Source organism: Cebus imitator, unplaced genomic scaffold, assembly GCF_001604975.1.
Source record: "Cebus imitator isolate Cc_AM_T3 unplaced genomic scaffold, Cebus_imitator-1.0 Scaffold520, whole genome shotgun sequence".
Classification (NCBI taxonomy): domain Eukaryota; kingdom Metazoa; phylum Chordata; class Mammalia; order Primates; family Cebidae; genus Cebus; species Cebus imitator.
Window position 1 is genome coordinate 824,742 of NW_016107835.1, and position 18,537 is coordinate 843,278.

The window sequence follows — 18,537 nt, forward strand, 5'->3', positions numbered from 1 at the left end:
AAAAAAAAAAAAAAAAAAAGAAAGAAAAAATCAAGGCTTTAGGACATTTAAGTTTACACCACATATTTTGACATCTAATTTCTTTTTAAAAAAGGACTCAATATTCTGCCTCCCACTTACTTTCTAAATTCCTAATTTTTCTCAGGGTTTTTAAGAGCTCAATGTTCTATGGACCACCCAAAAGATGTTCTCTTTCTTTCTCTGAACCGATGGGTGGCCTGCAGTTGGTTCTGATCCAGTGTAGGGGACCCAGTTCTTCACAAGACAGTGTGGTCAGTCATTAGTAAGTACTTTGGCAATATAAAATATGCTGGCTGTTTCAAGTTCTCACCATTGTCTTCGCTATCATTATTAAAAACGTAATTTAAAAGATTGCACTGTTCATTTTTTAAAAAACAAAAACAAGAGATACTGTGGGATAACAAGTACATCTTCCTATCCATTACCTAACAAAATAAATGAGAATCAAGATTGAACCGCAACACGTGATTGAACTAATTAAAACATACAGCAGTGGTTAATTTCTATAATGGACTCCATTGCATACTACGTTTCTGAAAACATATTTGCCCCCCCTCACGCCTCAATGGGTTCACAAGATCTTGGTTGTGAATTACTTCATGGCCTTAGAGCTCACTAAGCCCCGGTTACTTTATCACTCTTATGTTCAAACAGAATTGAAGATCTGCTAGGAGATGTATACTATGCTCTGCTCTTCCTGTAAAGGGTTTAGATTCAGCCTTTGGTGCAAAAACAATTCAATTGTTTTTCAGTTTAATCACAAATTAATTGTTTGCTCCACCAGCTGGCAAATTCAAAGTATCATCAATGTCAGCTTATCTACCAGAGGATATCTGTTCTGTGGATCTTACCACCTCTACTCAACAGCTGGGCTGAGCCAGGATGCCGTGGCCAGAGAAAGAGTGGAGGATCGGAATATATTCTAACCAAACATCCAAGTAGAAATGATTTTTAAACTTGCTATTTTGTATTATCAGTCCCCTGCTTTTTCCCTCCAATATAATGAATCATGCATTTTAACTATTTCAGGTTCTTTGAATTCTTTAAATTGAAGATCTGAAGACACAAAATATAGCAGTTTGACTTTTACAAATCTATAGACTCTCATTCCTTTTATGGCTGGATGTCTATCAGCTACTCTTCCTTGGAAAATCCTAACTCTGTTGAAGCACTAATAGGCATTCTTTTGTAAACCCTTCCCTTGTGTCAGACAATTTTCACATTTAATACCAAAATAGTCTCGTCTCATTAATTTTTAAATCCCAAACCATCTAGTGTTTTGCCATTGAGGTATGTGGCCATTTGCCGCTGCTGACAGTCCTCCCTCTACTGGCTGTGTTTGTTGCGGAAGCATGTCCAACTGTTAAAGTGGCAATGGCAGAAAAAACATTTTCCTTTTCCTCAAGACAAGAAAGTTAGAGTGCCAAGGTGCTGAGCTAGCAGTCTAGTAGAGAGCTCTAGCCACAATTAGCCAACCTTTGAGCCAAACCATAGGACTGGACATATAGTAGATACCATATACTATAGCTACTTCTAGCGTACAAGCTACAAGGATTCCTGAGAAGCTGAGGTTAATGAATGAGATGGATCAGGAGTGAGGTAACAAAGGGATATTGTCATTCTCTGGAGGGCCAATCGGTGCTTAGCATCTACAAAGTATACCTTGGCACAGTGTTATCTGATTTCTCGAATTTATTCTCTGAAGTAGCACCTTAACACTGGCTCATCTGTCTAAAATCAAGAACAGAGCCTAGAAGAAAAACAAAGACAAACTTAAGACACCCTCCTTATCACTACTGCACTATGAAATACAACCAAACCTTTCATTGTCATTAAATACCAGAAATAGTAACATTTTCTGTTTTGCAAACTTTAGTGGGGAAGGACAACTAATAAGACAGGTATTGGACCAGAAAAGTACAGATAAGAGCTTTGATTTCTACATAACATACAGAGTAGTCAGGCAAATAGTCTCATATGAAGGAATCAGTGGCATGGAGAGGACAAAATATGTGGTTACTGAGCCATGACTTTGATACAATGTACCCCAGAGAGTTTTTTTCTTTTTCATTAAAATGCTAAAGTGATATACTCACAAGGAGAAACTCTAGTGACTCATTTGATTATTTTAAAGATAAAAATAAAATAAAAAATGGCTACCCAGTTCTGAGGAAAAAAATAATTTCAGATTTTGGAAAGTTAAGAACTAGGGGTAAAAACATCCTAGATTCAGAGATCAGCAACTCTTAAAATGAGGTACACTGAAGTGTTTGGGGGTAGAGGGTTGGTGGGACTATGTAGAATGACCGCTGATTCTGGGCTGCAAGGATGGTGGGAAGTGCTAGGAACAGAGATAAAAAATGATCCAGGTTGAACTCTTACCCCGGCAGTGAAATCTCACTGCCACAGGCAACCAGTGTGGAAATGGAGGCATGGCAGCAGCAACTGGGCCACATGGCAAAGAAAATAGCTGTGTGTCACCTCTGGTTCATGTGTTGTGAGACTGATGAGCCTTGGTTTACAATTTAACTAGCCCTGGGAGTTATTTTTTTGCAATAGTAATGATTAACTAGGAGCAGCGCTCGATCCCAAACAGAGGATTCAGTACTAAGGAGTAAGAAGGGGAACAGAATGGAGGGGGAGTAATTGCTCATAGGTAAAACTACAGAAAACGAAATAGTGGTTGGAATGATGATGGTGGCTCTGTAATTCCACTAAGTGTCCCTAGAGTGTGATTTTCTTTTTAACTGCAATAAAGATGGTATGAAATGGAGACAGGCACCTTTTCAATTGGATACAAGCACCTTTGGTGTTAACAGGCCTTATCCATACCGCTGGCTCTTAGGATGGCTCTGCATTTTATTTAGAATTCTAAGGACTCTCGAGGGAGTCACAGCTGCCTATCCTGTTCCAACGCCTTGAATATATCTGGAAGTATCCCAAGCCTAATTCATGTTCATGGGGACAACACACTGGCCTGTTATATGTATTTATCGCTGTGAGGTGCAATGAGTGTCCAGGTATTTTAGTACTGGTGGTCTCTACAAAGGAATGCATGAGGATGCAGATGCAGTTCTAAATCTTCGCTGGTTTACCAGCATGCAGTCTAGACTTGGTTCCCTTTACTGTTCTTACATATTCCAGAAGCCTAAAGCACCATCATTCATGGAGGCGGCATCTGGGTAAGAGAATTAATTAGGACCTCACAAAAAAATGTAAAACTCCTAGTCATTGACTTTGCTTAGAAGTTTACTAATTATTCATTTCAAGGAAGCTGGAGGAAATCATTCCTTGCTACTAACAAATTCTTGGCAAAGTCCTTGTCTACTAGCTAACAAATACCACCTGGAAAATTACCCTTTCTGCAGACAAGGAGAAAGCTCTGTAACTTATCTTTATGCACTTCAAAAGAGTACCAGGAACAAGCAAGCTATAAAAGTCAATCTCTCTAAATTCTTTAGAAGAGATTAACCAAAGCAGCATTGTCTTATGATTAGAAATTAAAATTAACATAAACATACACACATAACAAACTAATAATGCTAAATATTGTAACAGGAATAAGGATAACATTTGAACTGAATCTTCACAGTCTAGAAAATACCATTACTCTTTTCCTTCTGGCTTTTCTTTCTCTGGTTTGAAAAGCAAAGCCCCTTAGTTTACACTTCATCTTCCAGTAATAACAGATCCCAAAAGAGTGACTTTTTCATCAGTTTCCTACAAGCTATAGGTCAGGACGGTTCCAATTTTTCTTGCATAGTTTTCAGTGATTGCATATTGGCTAACTACTTTTTAAGTTAAAAAAAATCTTTAAAAAAACAAATATAATTAAACCATACCAATCTTAATTATTCTTTCATGAAATCTTCCTAACGTAACATCATGGAAGCCTACCTGTAATTTCTCCTAAAGAGAAAATTAATTTCCAGAGATTATGTAGTGCAATTGGTTAACTTGTAGGAAAGAGACAACACACTAACATGACTTCACCATCCAAATATGGAAAATGTGTTTTGGGTACCCCGTTAATAAAACACATCCATGGTCTGTCTTCCTGCTTTACATCCAGAACCCTATGTCTGTGATTCTAGTTGAAGAGAATGGAATCAGGATCTTGGTTCGCCATCTGTGCTATATGCTTTAACACATCCTTTTTGGTAATGATTCCAAGCAATCGCCTAAAAGACAAACACAATACAACAAAACAAAAGTATATCTGTAGTTAAAATAGCATTGCCAAAGTTGATACTTGTCCTCCTAAGTCCTTTTCAACTTTGTCTTTGATCACTAGCTGCCCTTTCAGTATGAGATCACAGGAACAGGACATGTGCCCCAGGCAAACAGGATGATGTGTGGGTTCCTAATATGCAAGTGTTCCTACCTCCAGGTCTCAGATCCTGCAATTTCCTCTGGTTTAAATATTCTTTGCTACATATCTGAATCTTATCTACTGCAGCCCAGTTCAAACACCCCTATTCCAGAGCATATTCCCTGATTCTATGAGCCAGCAGGAACTCTGCCGTCCTCACAGCAACAGCATACACATTCTGGGCAGGCCTCCTCAGTGGCACTTGTCTTCTTTGCTATTGGACTATAACCACTGCTAGTTTCTTGCCTTCCCTAAAACAGTACACGTTCCTTGAGGGCACAGAAGGGTCTTATTCATTTTTGTGTCTCCCTGGAATCTAGTGGAATACCCTCTTACATGGAGCAGGGATTCAGTAGATGCTGCATGAACCAGTTAGGGAAAGTTTCCTTACTGATTTAAATCATGCAAGGCATCTGCTACATGATTTAGAAATTTCAGAGGTGAAATTCTTATATAATTGCTGGATTAATGTAGCATGTTGGGGAAAAAATACATCCCTCTCCTCAACCTCCCATCTTTTCCAAAAAAAATAGAAGGGTTCCCTTTACTTGATAAAAACTATCCCAGGAAGGAAAGAGCCTTGGGCTTGCGAGTCAGAAGACTTGTATTTAAAGCCTTTCTCTACTATTTATTAGCTGGGGAAACTTGTATAAATCTCGCCACACTGAAACTTGGTTTTCTCATCCTCAAGTAATAACAACAAGGAGACTATAGGGGCCAAACACCACAAATATACTACTACCTGAAGTTATTATAATTTCAGTGCTGCCTGTGTACAAAACACAGCTGTTTCCTTTGTGAGGGAGGAACTGAGTTATTTATAATGTGCAATCTGGCAGTTCACATCTCTCAAACACATGTTCTTTCCAAAACTCCTTTTATATTAATTATGATTTAAAAACCTATCCACTTTCATCTCAGAGCTTCAAAAAGTCCTAAAAGTGCTACTAATGTTCATTTAGACTAGGCTCCCCTTCTTTCTCTCTCTGCATTCTCTTTTCTCCCACAATCCAATTTGCTTTCACTCAAGACTTCTTACCCGTTGTGTGTAACCAGGCACTGCCGCAGTCCCAGCTTTCGGAAAATATCCACTACAATCTCCATGGGTGTAAGGTCAGTCACAGTGAAGGGGCTGAGATCCAGAATGTTCCGAAGCTTCAGAGTGGGTGGAGTGTATGGAGGCAATGGAGGAGAATGCTCCGTGAAATAAATGATGGAAGTGCTAACAACCCCATCCTGTTTCTTTCTAGCATTTTCTATTAGAATAGAAGAAAAAAGAAAATTGAACATGGAAGTGCTAGTTCTATCCTTCTGGCTCCTAACCAGTCCCTTCTTCCCTGTCTTCCCTCATTTCATGCATATGTATTGAGTTACACAGTGGATTCCACTAACCCCTTTCTGAAATCCTTACCAATTGAAATGATGAGATCTCTTCGGAGAACAAAGCCCACAAGTCTTTGGGACTCCCGGGATACCACCACTGGGAAGCCACTGTAAGTGGTTTCACTGATTATGGTCTCCACATCTTCCACAGTCATACTGTCCTGAGTAAGGACAGTCAACAAAGGATCATTTCTCCGGGGTTTCATCACATCCATTGCCAGGGTCTTATGAGCAAACTCTTCTTTGGCTTCAAGAAAGGGGTACCCATTGAGACGGATGTGGGCATCATAGATGCCCTCCCGCCCAAGAGCATCTGCCACCCACTTGCTTGTCATGGCTGCAGCCATCAGAGGTACGATGTATTCTAAGCCACCAGTCAGTTCAAACATTATGACAACAAGAGAAACAGTCATCCGAGTCACCCCACCTGCAAAGAAATAGACACAGTCTAGTGAGGCAGGCAAAATATAGGATTCTTAAAATTACGGGCCTTTCCAGGAAAAGCTGACCTACCAGAAACAATGAGGTCTCACCTACAACTGTGCAGACCCCAGAGATTTCAAGAAAGCAAGGTTACAATGGACATGATTCAGAGTTCTCAAAATATATTCACAAGATGCCTTCTGCTTTTCTTTTTCTTTTTTTTGAGATGGGTTTTGTGCTCTGTCACCCAGGCGAGAGTGCACTGGCATTATCACTGCTAACTGCAACCTCCATCTCCCAGGCTCAAGTGATCTTCCCACCTCAATCTCCTGAGTAGCTGAGACTACAGGCACATGTCACCACACCTGGCTAAATTTTTATTTTTATTTATTTATTTATTTATTTATTTATTTTTTGAGACGGAGTTTCGCTCTTCTTACCCAGGCTGGAGTGCAATGGCGCAATCTCGGCTCACCGCAACCTCCGCCTCCTGGGTTCAGGCAATTCTCCTGCCTCAGCCTCCTGAGTAGCTGGGATTACAGGCAAGCGCCACCATGCCCAGCTAATTTTTTGTATTTTTAGTAGAGACAGGGTTTCACCATGTTGACCAGGATGGTCTCGATCTCTTGACCTCATGATCCACCCGCCTCAGCCGCCCAAAGTGCTGGGATTACAGGCGTGAGCCACCGTACCCGGTCAATTTTTATTTTTTGTAGAGTTGGGGTTTCGCTATTTTACCCAGGCTGGCCTCAAACTCCTAACCTCAAGTGATCCTCCCTCCTCTGCCTCCTAAGTAGCTAGAATTACAGGTATGAGCTACCGTGTCCAGCCCAAGATGCCTTCTTGATTCTTTGTTCTTTCATTTTTCTGTTGCTTCTTTTCCCCAATTTGAGAATACATGTCCAGTGTGGAAAATCCAGAAAACAGAAAAGTTATTATCTATTAGCTCACTGCTGATAAATAAGCACAGTAAAAATTTTGAATAACTTTTTCAAGTTTCTTTCCATGCAAAAACGTATGTTTTTTAAATAAGTGAGCTCACATCATATGTTTAATTTTCTGCCACGTTTCCCCCTCTACTTTATGTTGGGAACATTTTGCATATTATTACAAATGTATATAACATCATATTTTAAGATGTTAAACATATTAACATTATATTTTAAGATGTTAAACATATTAACATCATATTTAAAGGCTGCATTGTATAACATCATATGGATGTACCATAATATTTAACCATCCCTCATGTGGAAATTCAGGTTGATTCTAATTTTTTGCTTATACTATGATACACATTCTTGTGCAGATATCTTTGTCCAAATTTCTGATTATTTCCCCAGTATGAGAGAGCAGAATTCCCATTCTTTTTTATTATTTTTACTTTTTTTTTTTTTTTTTAGTTTCCTCATCTGTATACTAGATGCTTTCTTAATGTGCTTGGAGAATGGCAAACCTAACTGGAAAGGGATGGGCATTTAAATTTTCCTGCAGCCAATTGTGTTTAACCAGGCACTGCTGCAGTCCCAGGTTTCAGAAAATATCTACTACGATCTCCATGGGTGTAAGATCATAACCATGCTCATAACCAACTCTTATGTTGCCTGTCACCTGGGTAGCAACTTCTTTGAAATTAAAGCAAATACTACTCACCTAAGCAGGCTGCAGCCCCAACCATCGCATAAAGGCCAGGGGTGATGCAATCAGCTCCCTGACTACACCAGCTATTGAAGACGGTCCATTCCTGGTGGTAATAAGCCAGTTGTTCCATTCCTACTCCTAGAAGTCGACCTGCTATAGCACCAACAGCCATGCTAGGGATAAAGAGGCCAGAAGGGATCTGCAAAGAGAAAGCAATAGATGGTTAGTGAGAAATGATGCAACTGCTTGGTACATGGTAAGGGCTGGAGGACTGACCCTCTGCAAAGCAAACAGGCCAATTACAATTTAACTATGCACTATGCTAGCAAGTGGCTGTAAAGATCTGTGTAACACTACAGGGACTAGAGGTTCTCTGGGATGTGCAGGCAAGGACGACTGCAAAGAAGCTTACCCTGATTCGGGGTCCATCAGGCAAGAGCCTGAACTCTCCAGACCAACACAGAACTGGAGGCAGAAATTAGGCCTTTCCCAAAGAAAAAGGAAAATAGATGGAGTTTCTCATATATGCAGACATTTCCACCAATTTTGAATTCTTTTCAACGACTACCCTTTATTGAGTACCTACCATGTTCTATGCTGGATGCTCTACATGCAAGATTCATGGGTTCTTTATAACCCCAGGAGGTAGGCATTATTATTCCCAAATGCCAAAGAACCTAAGGTTCAGAAAGGTTAAGTAACCCACCAAAGGTCAAGATTTAGTAAAGACTGGTGATGGGATTTAAATGAAACACTCATAACCATGCTCATATATTGAATCTTAGCCCACTGCTCACACAAAAAGGATGGCACATAAGGTTTCAGTCTATTTTGTAACAGTATCAAGAAAGATTAAACAATTAAAATTTTTAAATGAGATCATGACTATGGTTATATGATTAACCAAAAAAGGAAAAGTCATCTATTTCCCCACTCTTTTTCTTGATTCCTAGGATATTAAATTATTAATATTCCGTACTAAGAGAGGGAAATGATGGTAAGGATAACCAAAAGAGCAGATTCTTTTTAAACAGCTTATGCTTGATTTTGGAATGCATTTGAAGCTGGTGTTCTGATGGTTTACACATGCCCTTTAAGTGAAGGAATGCAGGCATGAGGTGACAATTAACTCAAGAAGCACTGCAAAACTTCCCAGGGTCTCCATCCCATCCCAGTATTGAAGGGATGAATGGTGTCATCTTAGAGATTATAGTATTGCCTAAATTGAGTTGCTATCTCTTCCTTTCTGGCTTGAATCTCCATTTCTCTAGAGAATAGAGGAAAATTACTTGTTAGTTAGGGTGCTAAAGAAAAGAAACAACCAACTAAAAACCTAGAAAGGAGGAGGAAAATACCTTAACAAATTTTCTTTTCTGGCTTCTTCTGAAACATGGAAATGGTAACAGGTACCGAAAGTAAAACATGCCAGCCTGATATCTGCTTTTGATAGCTTAAATATTAACTAAGGATCACCTGTGAAGTGGATCCCACTTATTGACACTTGAACATTGATACCAACTGTAAAAAATATATTTAGCTATATATTGGGTTGAACCACAGGAAATTGCCATTTTAGCAGTCAAAATGGTTGAATCCCAGCAACTTCCTTGGTTCAATCAATATTGTGCTTTATTGGTAAACTCTAAAGCCACCCCATAAGGACTAACACTGTGCTAGTCAGATATCATTTTAATATAAAATGTACTGGAATAAAATACCTCACCATCCTTTTTGAGGGGCAAAATATGTTTTCCACAGAAAAGGAGAAAACATTCTTCCTAAAATTTCATCACTGAGGCTGGCATTTGGACAACTCAAGGCTTGGACAATTTGAGATAGAAGTACAACTGTCTAGCAAGTTATGAGAACATGTGGGGTAAAAGAGGCTTTGGGGGTAAGGGAATAATGTGAGGGGGATTTGAAAGCACCATATGAGCTATCAGGACTGTATGATACCTGGGCTTTACCCTCCAAAACCCATAGCCATGCATGCAGCCACTGAGTCCTAAAAGAATTCCTCACCTTCATGCCAAAGGTGAATATAGTAATGACAATTTTCAGTATGAGTGTTAAAGCCAGCTGCCACATTGCACTGTAGACTCCCACACCAGCCGGTCTGTCAGGCAGTTCACCCCCCTTGCTTGTGTTGAAACGGTTCTCATAATCACAGAGCTTGGAGGAGTCCAGAAGGCCACAGTCATTAAACAGCTCAGAAATGAGCTCACTTGTGCTCATCCGAGTGTATTCATTGGGGAAAGCCAGGACGGCAGTGATGGCTGTCACGACGAGTACCTCTATAACAGGATACTTGCCCAACTGGGTGGTCTTTCGCTTCCGACACCAGGCAATGTTTGTGCGGATAAACAGCGCTCCCCAAAGACCACCAAATATGCCCAGCAGAATGAATGGCACGAGCTCAAAGAGATGCCATGGGGTGTGAAACTCCACATAAAATAGAACCAGGCGGCTGTTCCCAAATGGATTGATGGAGCGTAGAGTAAATGCTGCCACCAAGGCAGCAAAAAATGAACGCCACAACGTTTTAAGGGGAAAATAGTAGCTGACCTAGAAGAAAGAAGGTGAGAAAGTAAACTCAGTCAATATGCAGAAACTCTTTCAGGTGAAAAGCTGTGCTGCGGGCATTAGAGTCAACTCAAGGATGAAAACTGCCCATGGAATTTTAGTCACATGGTAAAGTACCAAGTTGGGGAGAGCACTCAGGGACTGTGATATACACAGATATTGTACATTATGTACAAAATTATTGTGCGCAAAGTACAAAATTCCTGACACAAAAGCATGCACATGTTATGCAATGAAAAGTTGTTACCTCCTCAAGGCTGAATAATACTCCACCTATAGGTGCTCCAAAAGCTACAGATACACCAGCTGCTGCTGCAGCCGACAAGACCTACAATCCAAAACTCAGAATTAGTGATAGAATAATGCTGCTCTCCTCCACTCAATCACATTTTTAGAAGGAATGCTAGTGGTTACTGAACATTTAAAAAAAAAACCTTCACATGCGCCATATCATCAAAAACAAAGTTCAAACACTGTATGCTGAATTTTGAATACACATGTATAGTTCACATGCTTGACCAGGTAAGAGGGCCTTTCCTTTGTAATTGATTTAGCCATGTGCTTTATTCTAAATTTTGCCCCCATCTCCCATACTCTCAATTCAGTAACTGCATTTGAGTTTCTAGACCTATTTGTTCACCATGTAAATGATGTACTTACAGTGATTTACTTATTTATATAGCACTTTGTAAGGGAATGCTTTTTAAATGACATGTTCAAGAAGGCTCTAATGACACAAAACCAAAGTCACAATCGGTTCACAGCTATTCAGCAGCTGAAAGTATTCATGCAATAGGTATTCAGAGTTTCCTGTACCCTGTGTCCTACTCTATGCCCAATATACCTATGGACATAGAAATAAGGGGGCAATTAGACTTTTAAGAGAAGACTTAAGGTATGGCAAGGAAAGGGAATAGAGGAGAGTGGGAGAGGAAGAATGAGCCAAAGGAAAAAAGCGATAAAGAGAGAAAGACTAGTGATGCTTAGAGAGCTCCAGCTCTGTGTAGGCGTGTGTGTACATGTAAAATGTACATGACAAACACTAGTAATGGCAAACAAACCAAAATTAACAGATGGACCAAGTCCTTTCATTGGATTCTGGTTGCTATGGAGAGAGAGACGATTTGGAAAAGTAAAGAAATGTTTTAGAGGAAGTTGAACAAAATTATGAGTTTTAAGGAATAAAAAGGTCCTTGGCAAAATAAGCATATAGGATTCTCTGGGAGAGTAGGATGGCTCCGGAAAGTGATGGGGAGGAAAGAGTGGAGTCTCTGGTGCTAGCTGGAAGGGGTTTGAAATTCCTAGCTACACTGGCTTTCATTTAAGAAAGATGAGAAGAGCCAACATGCAACTTGAGAAAGGGGATTTCAGTGACGACGTTTAGGAAGAATTAAGAGACAGAAAGAATCAGGGTGGCTAGTTTAATTTTATTAGAGTGGAGTCTGTCTACACCCTTCTTTCTCAAGTCTGTTTTACTCTCAACCATCTGGCCACTTTGACAAGACCATCAGACAAAAAAGGTTGCCACTGACGATGAAAATAACAGGAAAAAAATAACTGGAAAGTCTAAATAAGTACTAGAAAGTAAATTTAAGATTCAAATACTAGGCGGTTGTGCTAGCTCATGCCTGTAATCTCAGCACTTTGGGAGGCTGAGGCAGGAGGATCACTTGAGCCCAGGAATTCAACACTAGCCTGGGCCACATGGCAAAAGCCAGTGTCCACAAATTCTAAAAATTAGCTGGGTATAATGGCATGTGCCTGTAGTCTTAGCTACTTGAGAGGGTGAGGTAGGAGGATTGCTCAAGCCTGGGAGACGGAGGTTGCATTGAACCGAGATCACACTACTGCATTTCAGCCAGGCCAACAGACTGAGACCCTGTCTCCAAAAAAAAAAAAAAAAAAAAAAAAAAAAAAAAAAAAAAAAAAAAAAAAAAAGATTCAAACAGTGTTATGCATCACATAACAATGTTTCAGTCAATGATGGACCACATACAACATGATGGTCCCATAAAATTATAATATTATATTTTTACTGAACTTTTTCTATGTTTAGATGCACAGATATTTACCATTGTGTTCAAATTGCTCATAGTATTCAGTATAGTCACATGCTGTACAGGTCTGTAGCCTAGGAGCAATAAGCTATATCATAAAGCCTAGGTGTATAGCAGGTTACACCATCTCAGTCTGTGTAAGTCCAACCTATAATGTTTGCACAGTGATAAAATCTCCTAACAATAAGTATCCCTGTCAATAAGTGAGACATGACTATATTCATGAGTCTAGTTGGAGAAATACATGGCATCTGTACAGAGAAACAGCCAAATCAAACTCCTCTCTTATTTTATTAGAAACTATTTGAACAAAAATGCTAATTGTATAATATGAAAGTCCCCAGCAATCTGTAGTTTCAAATTCACCTTCATCCATGCAAAACCAGCAACAATCACCACTTCACTCTTACTCATTAAAATATTTTTTCAAAAAAAAATTTAAACACAGAAAAGATAAAAGAATAGCACAAAGAATTCCTATATATCCTTTATGTAGATTCTGCAGTTGCTACCATTACTGCATTTGTTTTTACAATTCTCTATTTTTTTTTTTTCTGAAGAATTGAAATTTCACTCAGAAAAGTCAGTTGCACATATAAGGCTCATGTACCCTGAAATGCTTCAGTGCATTTAGGGTATAAATACTTTTATGTCTGAAAAGCAAAGACAGTCTCTTCCATAATCACAGTTCAATGATCAAAATAGGAAATTTACACCAACAACTGTTATTTGATCTATAAATCTCATTCAAATTTCATAACTGTTCTAAAAAAGTATTTCTAGAAAAAAATTGTTTTTTCAACTCTTCCCTTTTGTTGAACCCATTCAACCACCTCACCAGTCTAATACTGCCTTTAAGTCCCTCTACCGCATGACAGGTAGCTAAACAATCTACTCATATTTCCCTATCTTCTCTCCTGCTAGTTTTCCTCTCCTTTCTAACTGTGCCAGGAACTTTCTCCCTTGAACCACCAAAATTTATTCTACATTTGAAATTTCAATATCTTGGAGTTTCCTTCTGGGTCTTGTGGTTAATATTTTTCGTTTGTTTTCCTAAGAAATCATTAGGTTCCTGTTTTGTGAAAAATCCTTTTTAATGAATTGACCTTGGTTTTGACCCATTCCGTATGTAATGTCTTTGTAATTTAAAGAAAATAAAGTAAGAGCCATTATTTTCTTAAGCCCTTAATTATAGCAAGAAAAACAGTAAACCAATGACTTGGAACTTAAAAAAAAATGTCCTTCCTCCTCAAAACAGCACACATTAACAACTGCACAAACATGACAACCACCACAGAGTTGCCGTGGCGGGACTAATTGAGTTGGGCTGAAACAAAAGGCAGAGAGAGGTCTAATACAGAGAGAAACTAATTCAAATATAGTGCTAGATAGAATAGAAGGTAAAAAAAACTGACATCTGAAACATACACTGCACTTAGATGTGCTACTCCATAGGAATAAACGTCTTTTAAAATCTTTCTGTAACTTACTTTGTAAGAGAAGCAACATATACTTGAATACAATTATATAAAATAGTTAAAATCCTTACATCTTCTTCACTACCACCTCACTCTCTGACTCACCATAGATAAACATTTTTAACAGTTTCGCATAGGCCAGGCATGGTGTCTCACACCTGTAATCCCAGCAGTTTGGGAGACTGAGGCAGGATTGCTTGAGCGCAGGAATTCGAGAACAGCCTGGGCAACATAGTGAAACCTCGTTTCTACAAAAAATATGAAAACTAGCTGGGTGTGGTGGTGCACACCTGTAGTTTAAGCTACTCGGAAGGCTAAGGTGGGAGGATCACCTGAGCCCAGGGAGGTCGAGGCTGCAGTGAGCCGTGATCATGCCACTCCACTGCAGTCTGGGTGACAGAGTGAAACTGTCTCAAAAAAAAAAAAAAAAAGTAAAACCAGTTTGGGGTAAAACCACTTTCCAGACATTTTCTATTAATATGTGCATATATACTTTGAAAAAATACGAATTATATACATTATTCAAAAACTGACTTTTTAAATCTAATGGTGTTTCATAGTCAGAATACCAAGTCAATATATATAAGGTTATCTCATTTAATGGTTACAAAATATTCTACAGTATGAACAGAATAGTATTTATTCAATTAGTTCCCTATTCATGGACATTTTTGTTGCTTCAGGTTTTCACTATGTTGACAGACGAGGCACTATCCTTATACGCCTTTGTGCACATACATGCCAGGATGTCTGTAGGATAAATTCTTAGAATTGGAATTGCTGGGTCAAAGGGTGTTTGCATTAACACTGGTAGAACTCCCAAATTCTCACCCCCTAAGATTGTGTCATTTATGCTCACAACCAAAAAGAGACTATTAAGGCCGTTTGTTATTACCTCTCTGCGCTTGGCTTCATTCTTCCTGTATTTGTTGAAGCAGTGGCACAGGATGTTCCCACAGCAGCAAGCCACGTGCACTAGAGGGCCCTCTTTGCCCAGGCTCAAGCCAGACGACACTGCCAGCACCAAGGTGATGGTTTTGATAACCAGAGTCCACTTACCCAAATAGCCCCTAATAATGAAACCACTCAAGATAGTTTTTATCTGCAGGTCAAACACAGAAAGTTTGAATATAGACTAAGGAAGTCAACAACGCTAAGAAACAAAAATCTGGACCTCATTAGAGAAACTGCATCTTTTGAATACGTGACATATAAATGCTTGACCTACAGTGATCCCTGTTTGGAAGGGAGCCCAGGAGCCCCAGAAAGCAAGAACGGTTCTTTAAGCTTTCATGTTCCCCCTCTTTTAGGGGGAGGGGAGTGACAGCTGGGCAAGGATGTATTGTAAGTATGAGTGTGCATATATGAAGGAGGAGCTGGAGAGGGAGGGATAGGTGTTTTCCTCAAGTTAAAACATGGTAGCCCAAGAGGCACATTCTGAGAGGACAAGGCTAATGTCCCTGAAACAACCTTAAAGGTTAGGTATAGTCTTGATTCCCTGGCAAAGAAAAAAAAAAAAAAAAAAAAAAAGCGACTTATTACCTGGTCAGGAAACAGGAAGGGGCAAAGTCATCCTGGTAACCTAAGTCTCAATGTCTTCAGTCACTGTCAAGCAATCTAAGCCAAAAGTAGTTAGTAACAGGGTTTTAACCACCCCATGTAGCCTGAATCATATTGTGGGAAATGGACCAAGTGGTTTTCTTTCTTTTGCTCTGAAAAAGCTGACAATAACACTGCTTTTTCAGGTCAGAATCTCGGGACTTACTCTGGGAACTTTTTGGAGAGGGAACAGGGGAGATTTTCCAGAGCCTGGCTCAACAGGAACCCTCAGGAGGCTAAGAATCAACTCCCTTTAATTTCCAGGTAGCCCAGGCTAAGAGGGACTTGTGGAAAGACCTAGGCCTTAGATGGCCTCAGGATCAAATCCTGCCTAACATTCATCAAATTGTGGTATGTGCTGGAATACATATTAAGAGATTTTAACCAAAAAAGATTCATATTGTAACCATATATAAACCATTTTAAGAGACTCACCTCAGGGATTCCGGAGCCACAGGCATAAGGCGCAAACACCTTGACAAGAGACACGGCAAGGAAGGCAAATAGGAGAGCCCAGAGGACGTACATGAAATAATTGACTATGTAGGCAAAGGCTCCCTGGAACAGGGGAAAAAATAAGCTTGTTTTAGCCTAGACAGCTTCAGTGAGGCATGCAGCTCTTCTAAGTAATGGTTTTTCAGGAAAGAAGGTCCGAAAAAAAAAGACCAAGAATAAATTGTTCAAGATGTTTCTTCCTGAATTGTCAAACACTGTCAGGCCACTTAGTACTGAAAATGAGATGCTTTGCTACACCCAAGGGAAATTGACCATGAATTCTAAGGACAGACAAGGAGAAGAGCAAACTAAAAACCAAATTCTTTTTATATATGAGAGCTTTGATGGGTTTTGTAGTCAAATATATATGATTCCATGTCATTTTACCAAGAGTCTTAACAGCACCTCCCCTTTTATTTTGGAATGGCTAAACCTTGGCTTTACATTTGAAGTGAAGAGCGGATCTCAAGTTCCAACTAAATTTACCTTTGGCTACTTACCTTGGTGTCAAATTCTTATAGATTATAGTAACAAAATTTCTGAGTATTTTTTTTCTTTTATTCTTTATTGTATATATTTAAGGTATATAACATGATGTTTTATATACATATACATAGTGAAATTGTTACCACATTCAAACAAACTTACAAGCATTTTACCTTACATAGTTACCTTTCTTTGTATGTGTGGTAAAAGCATCTAAAATCTACTTCTTAGCAAATTTTTAGTATACAGCATTATTGACTCTAGTCCTCATGCTGTAAATTAGCTCTCTAGACTTATTCACCCTACCTCACTGCAAATCTGTACCCTTTGGCCCACTTCTCCCCATTTCCTCCTCCTCCATGCCCCAAGTAACCATCATTCTGTTCTCTGGTTCTGTTTACTCAACTTTATTTTTAAGAGTCCACAAAAGAAAATTTTGGTACCACAGACTCAGCAACAACCATATAAATAGAAAGTTTTAGGCCCTGGTCATACCAGATATAAATAAATAAAATGGCAACAATTATTTTTATTTTTATTTTTTATTTTTATTTTTATTTTTTTATTTTTTTGAGACGGAGTTTCGCTCTTGTTACCCAGGCTGGAGTGCAATGGCGCGATCTCGGCTCACCGCAACCTCCACCTCCTGGGTTCAGGCAATTCTCCTAATTATTTTTAAAATGGAAAGAATATACATTTTGAGACTATTCCCCTGTGATAAATGAAGCATGCCACAAAAGAAATCTAGTTTTGACTAGCAGTAAAGATTCATCCATATTAAAGGGCCTGCAAATAGTCATGTCTTACAAAAAAGCAATTTTGATTAGGAAGTTATGCTTGCTGGTAGAAATATTAGGAGTTACAACTAAGTCAACTTACATAAAATACAAAACTCAATAGACTTTTGAGTTTTCAAAACATGAAACACTATTAAAGTAATTCACTGACCTAGACAAAGAGAACCAGAATACGCTCAGGTTTTTTCTGAGTTGTAAATTTGACACAGGTTTTCCATTATCTTAGGCCCTCAGAGGAACACATGATTGCTATTTCTTTGCCTTTCCAATGTAGCTAAGGAGGAAGAAGACTGCAGAGGTAGGAAACAAAGACGGTAAGGGAGTGAAAGGAAAAGTAACTCAAACTGGCCAAAGGCAGAGACCAGGAGGCCAAATTCCTGGCATTTGGAGAAGGCTTCTTAAAGCCTAGAGGACTCTTTTCCCAGGGAAGGATTTCACTCATAAAAAGAAGAGCCAGAGAAATTTGTCCCTAGAGCAAATCTCAAGCTCTAGTTTGAAAGTAATTGTTGGAACACTTACACACACACAGCTATGACGGGGCAGTATGAGAAAGCCCTGCAGTGATAGAACAGTTCTAAATCTTGACTGTGGTGGTGGTTAAACAAATGCCCACATGGGATAAACTGCAACGAACTACATGTGTGCACCCATGTACATACAAATACATACATACACACATACATGCATATATACATAAATCAGTGTGTGTAAAACTGGAGAAATAAAGCCAGTGGATTGGACCTATGTCAATTACCTGGTTTTGCTATGGCATTACAGTTATGCAAGCTGTTGCCATTGAGGGAGGGAAGGCTGGGGGCAGGGTACTGAGGACCTCCTTATACATTGTTTTGCAACTTCCTATGAATCTGTAATTACTTTTGTGTGTGTGTGACAGGATCTCACTCCATTGCCCAGGCTGGAGTGCAGTGGCACTATCATTGCTCACTACAGCCTAGATCTCCTGGGTTCAGGGAATCCTCCCACCTTACCTTCCAAGTAGCTGGGAACTATAGGTGGTTGCTATCACCTATATTTTTTTAGACACAGCGGTCTCGCTATATTGTCCAGGCTGGTCTCAAACTCCTGGCCTCAAGGGATTCTCCCTCCTCAGCCTCCCAAAGTGCTGGGACTAGAGGCATGAGGCACATCTCACTCAGCCCTTGGAGGAGAGGATTTTTTTTTTTTTTTTTGAGATGGAGTCT

General features: G+C 39.4%; 1 protein-coding gene across 6 annotated transcripts in view; it reads right to left on the reverse strand.

Annotated features, from left to right (window-relative positions):
- The window catches only part of CLCN5 (chloride voltage-gated channel 5), a 163,233-nt gene that overhangs the window by 2,892 nt on the left and 141,804 nt on the right, over positions 1–18,537 (reverse strand). For 5 of the 6 annotated variants that reach the window (XM_037733358.1, XM_017514208.2, XM_017514210.2 and 2 more), the window contains 8 exons: positions 15,993–16,115; positions 14,854–15,060; positions 10,671–10,751; positions 9,863–10,405; positions 7,853–8,039; positions 5,805–6,203; positions 5,433–5,649; positions 1–4,202 (listed from right to left, as the gene is read on the reverse strand). The exon at positions 1–4,202 is cut by the window's left edge and continues 2,891 nt beyond it. In XM_037733358.1, coding sequence (XP_037589286.1) covers positions 4,112–4,202; positions 5,433–5,649; positions 5,805–6,203; positions 7,853–8,039; positions 9,863–10,405; positions 10,671–10,751; positions 14,854–15,060; positions 15,993–16,115 — 1,848 coding nt within the window. In that variant the 3' untranslated portion in view covers positions 1–4,111. The remainder of the gene's footprint in view (positions 4,203–5,432; positions 5,650–5,804; positions 6,204–7,852; positions 8,040–9,862; positions 10,406–10,670; positions 10,752–14,853; positions 15,061–15,992; positions 16,116–18,537) is intronic. The other variant, XR_001820542.2, reaches the window with a different exon arrangement.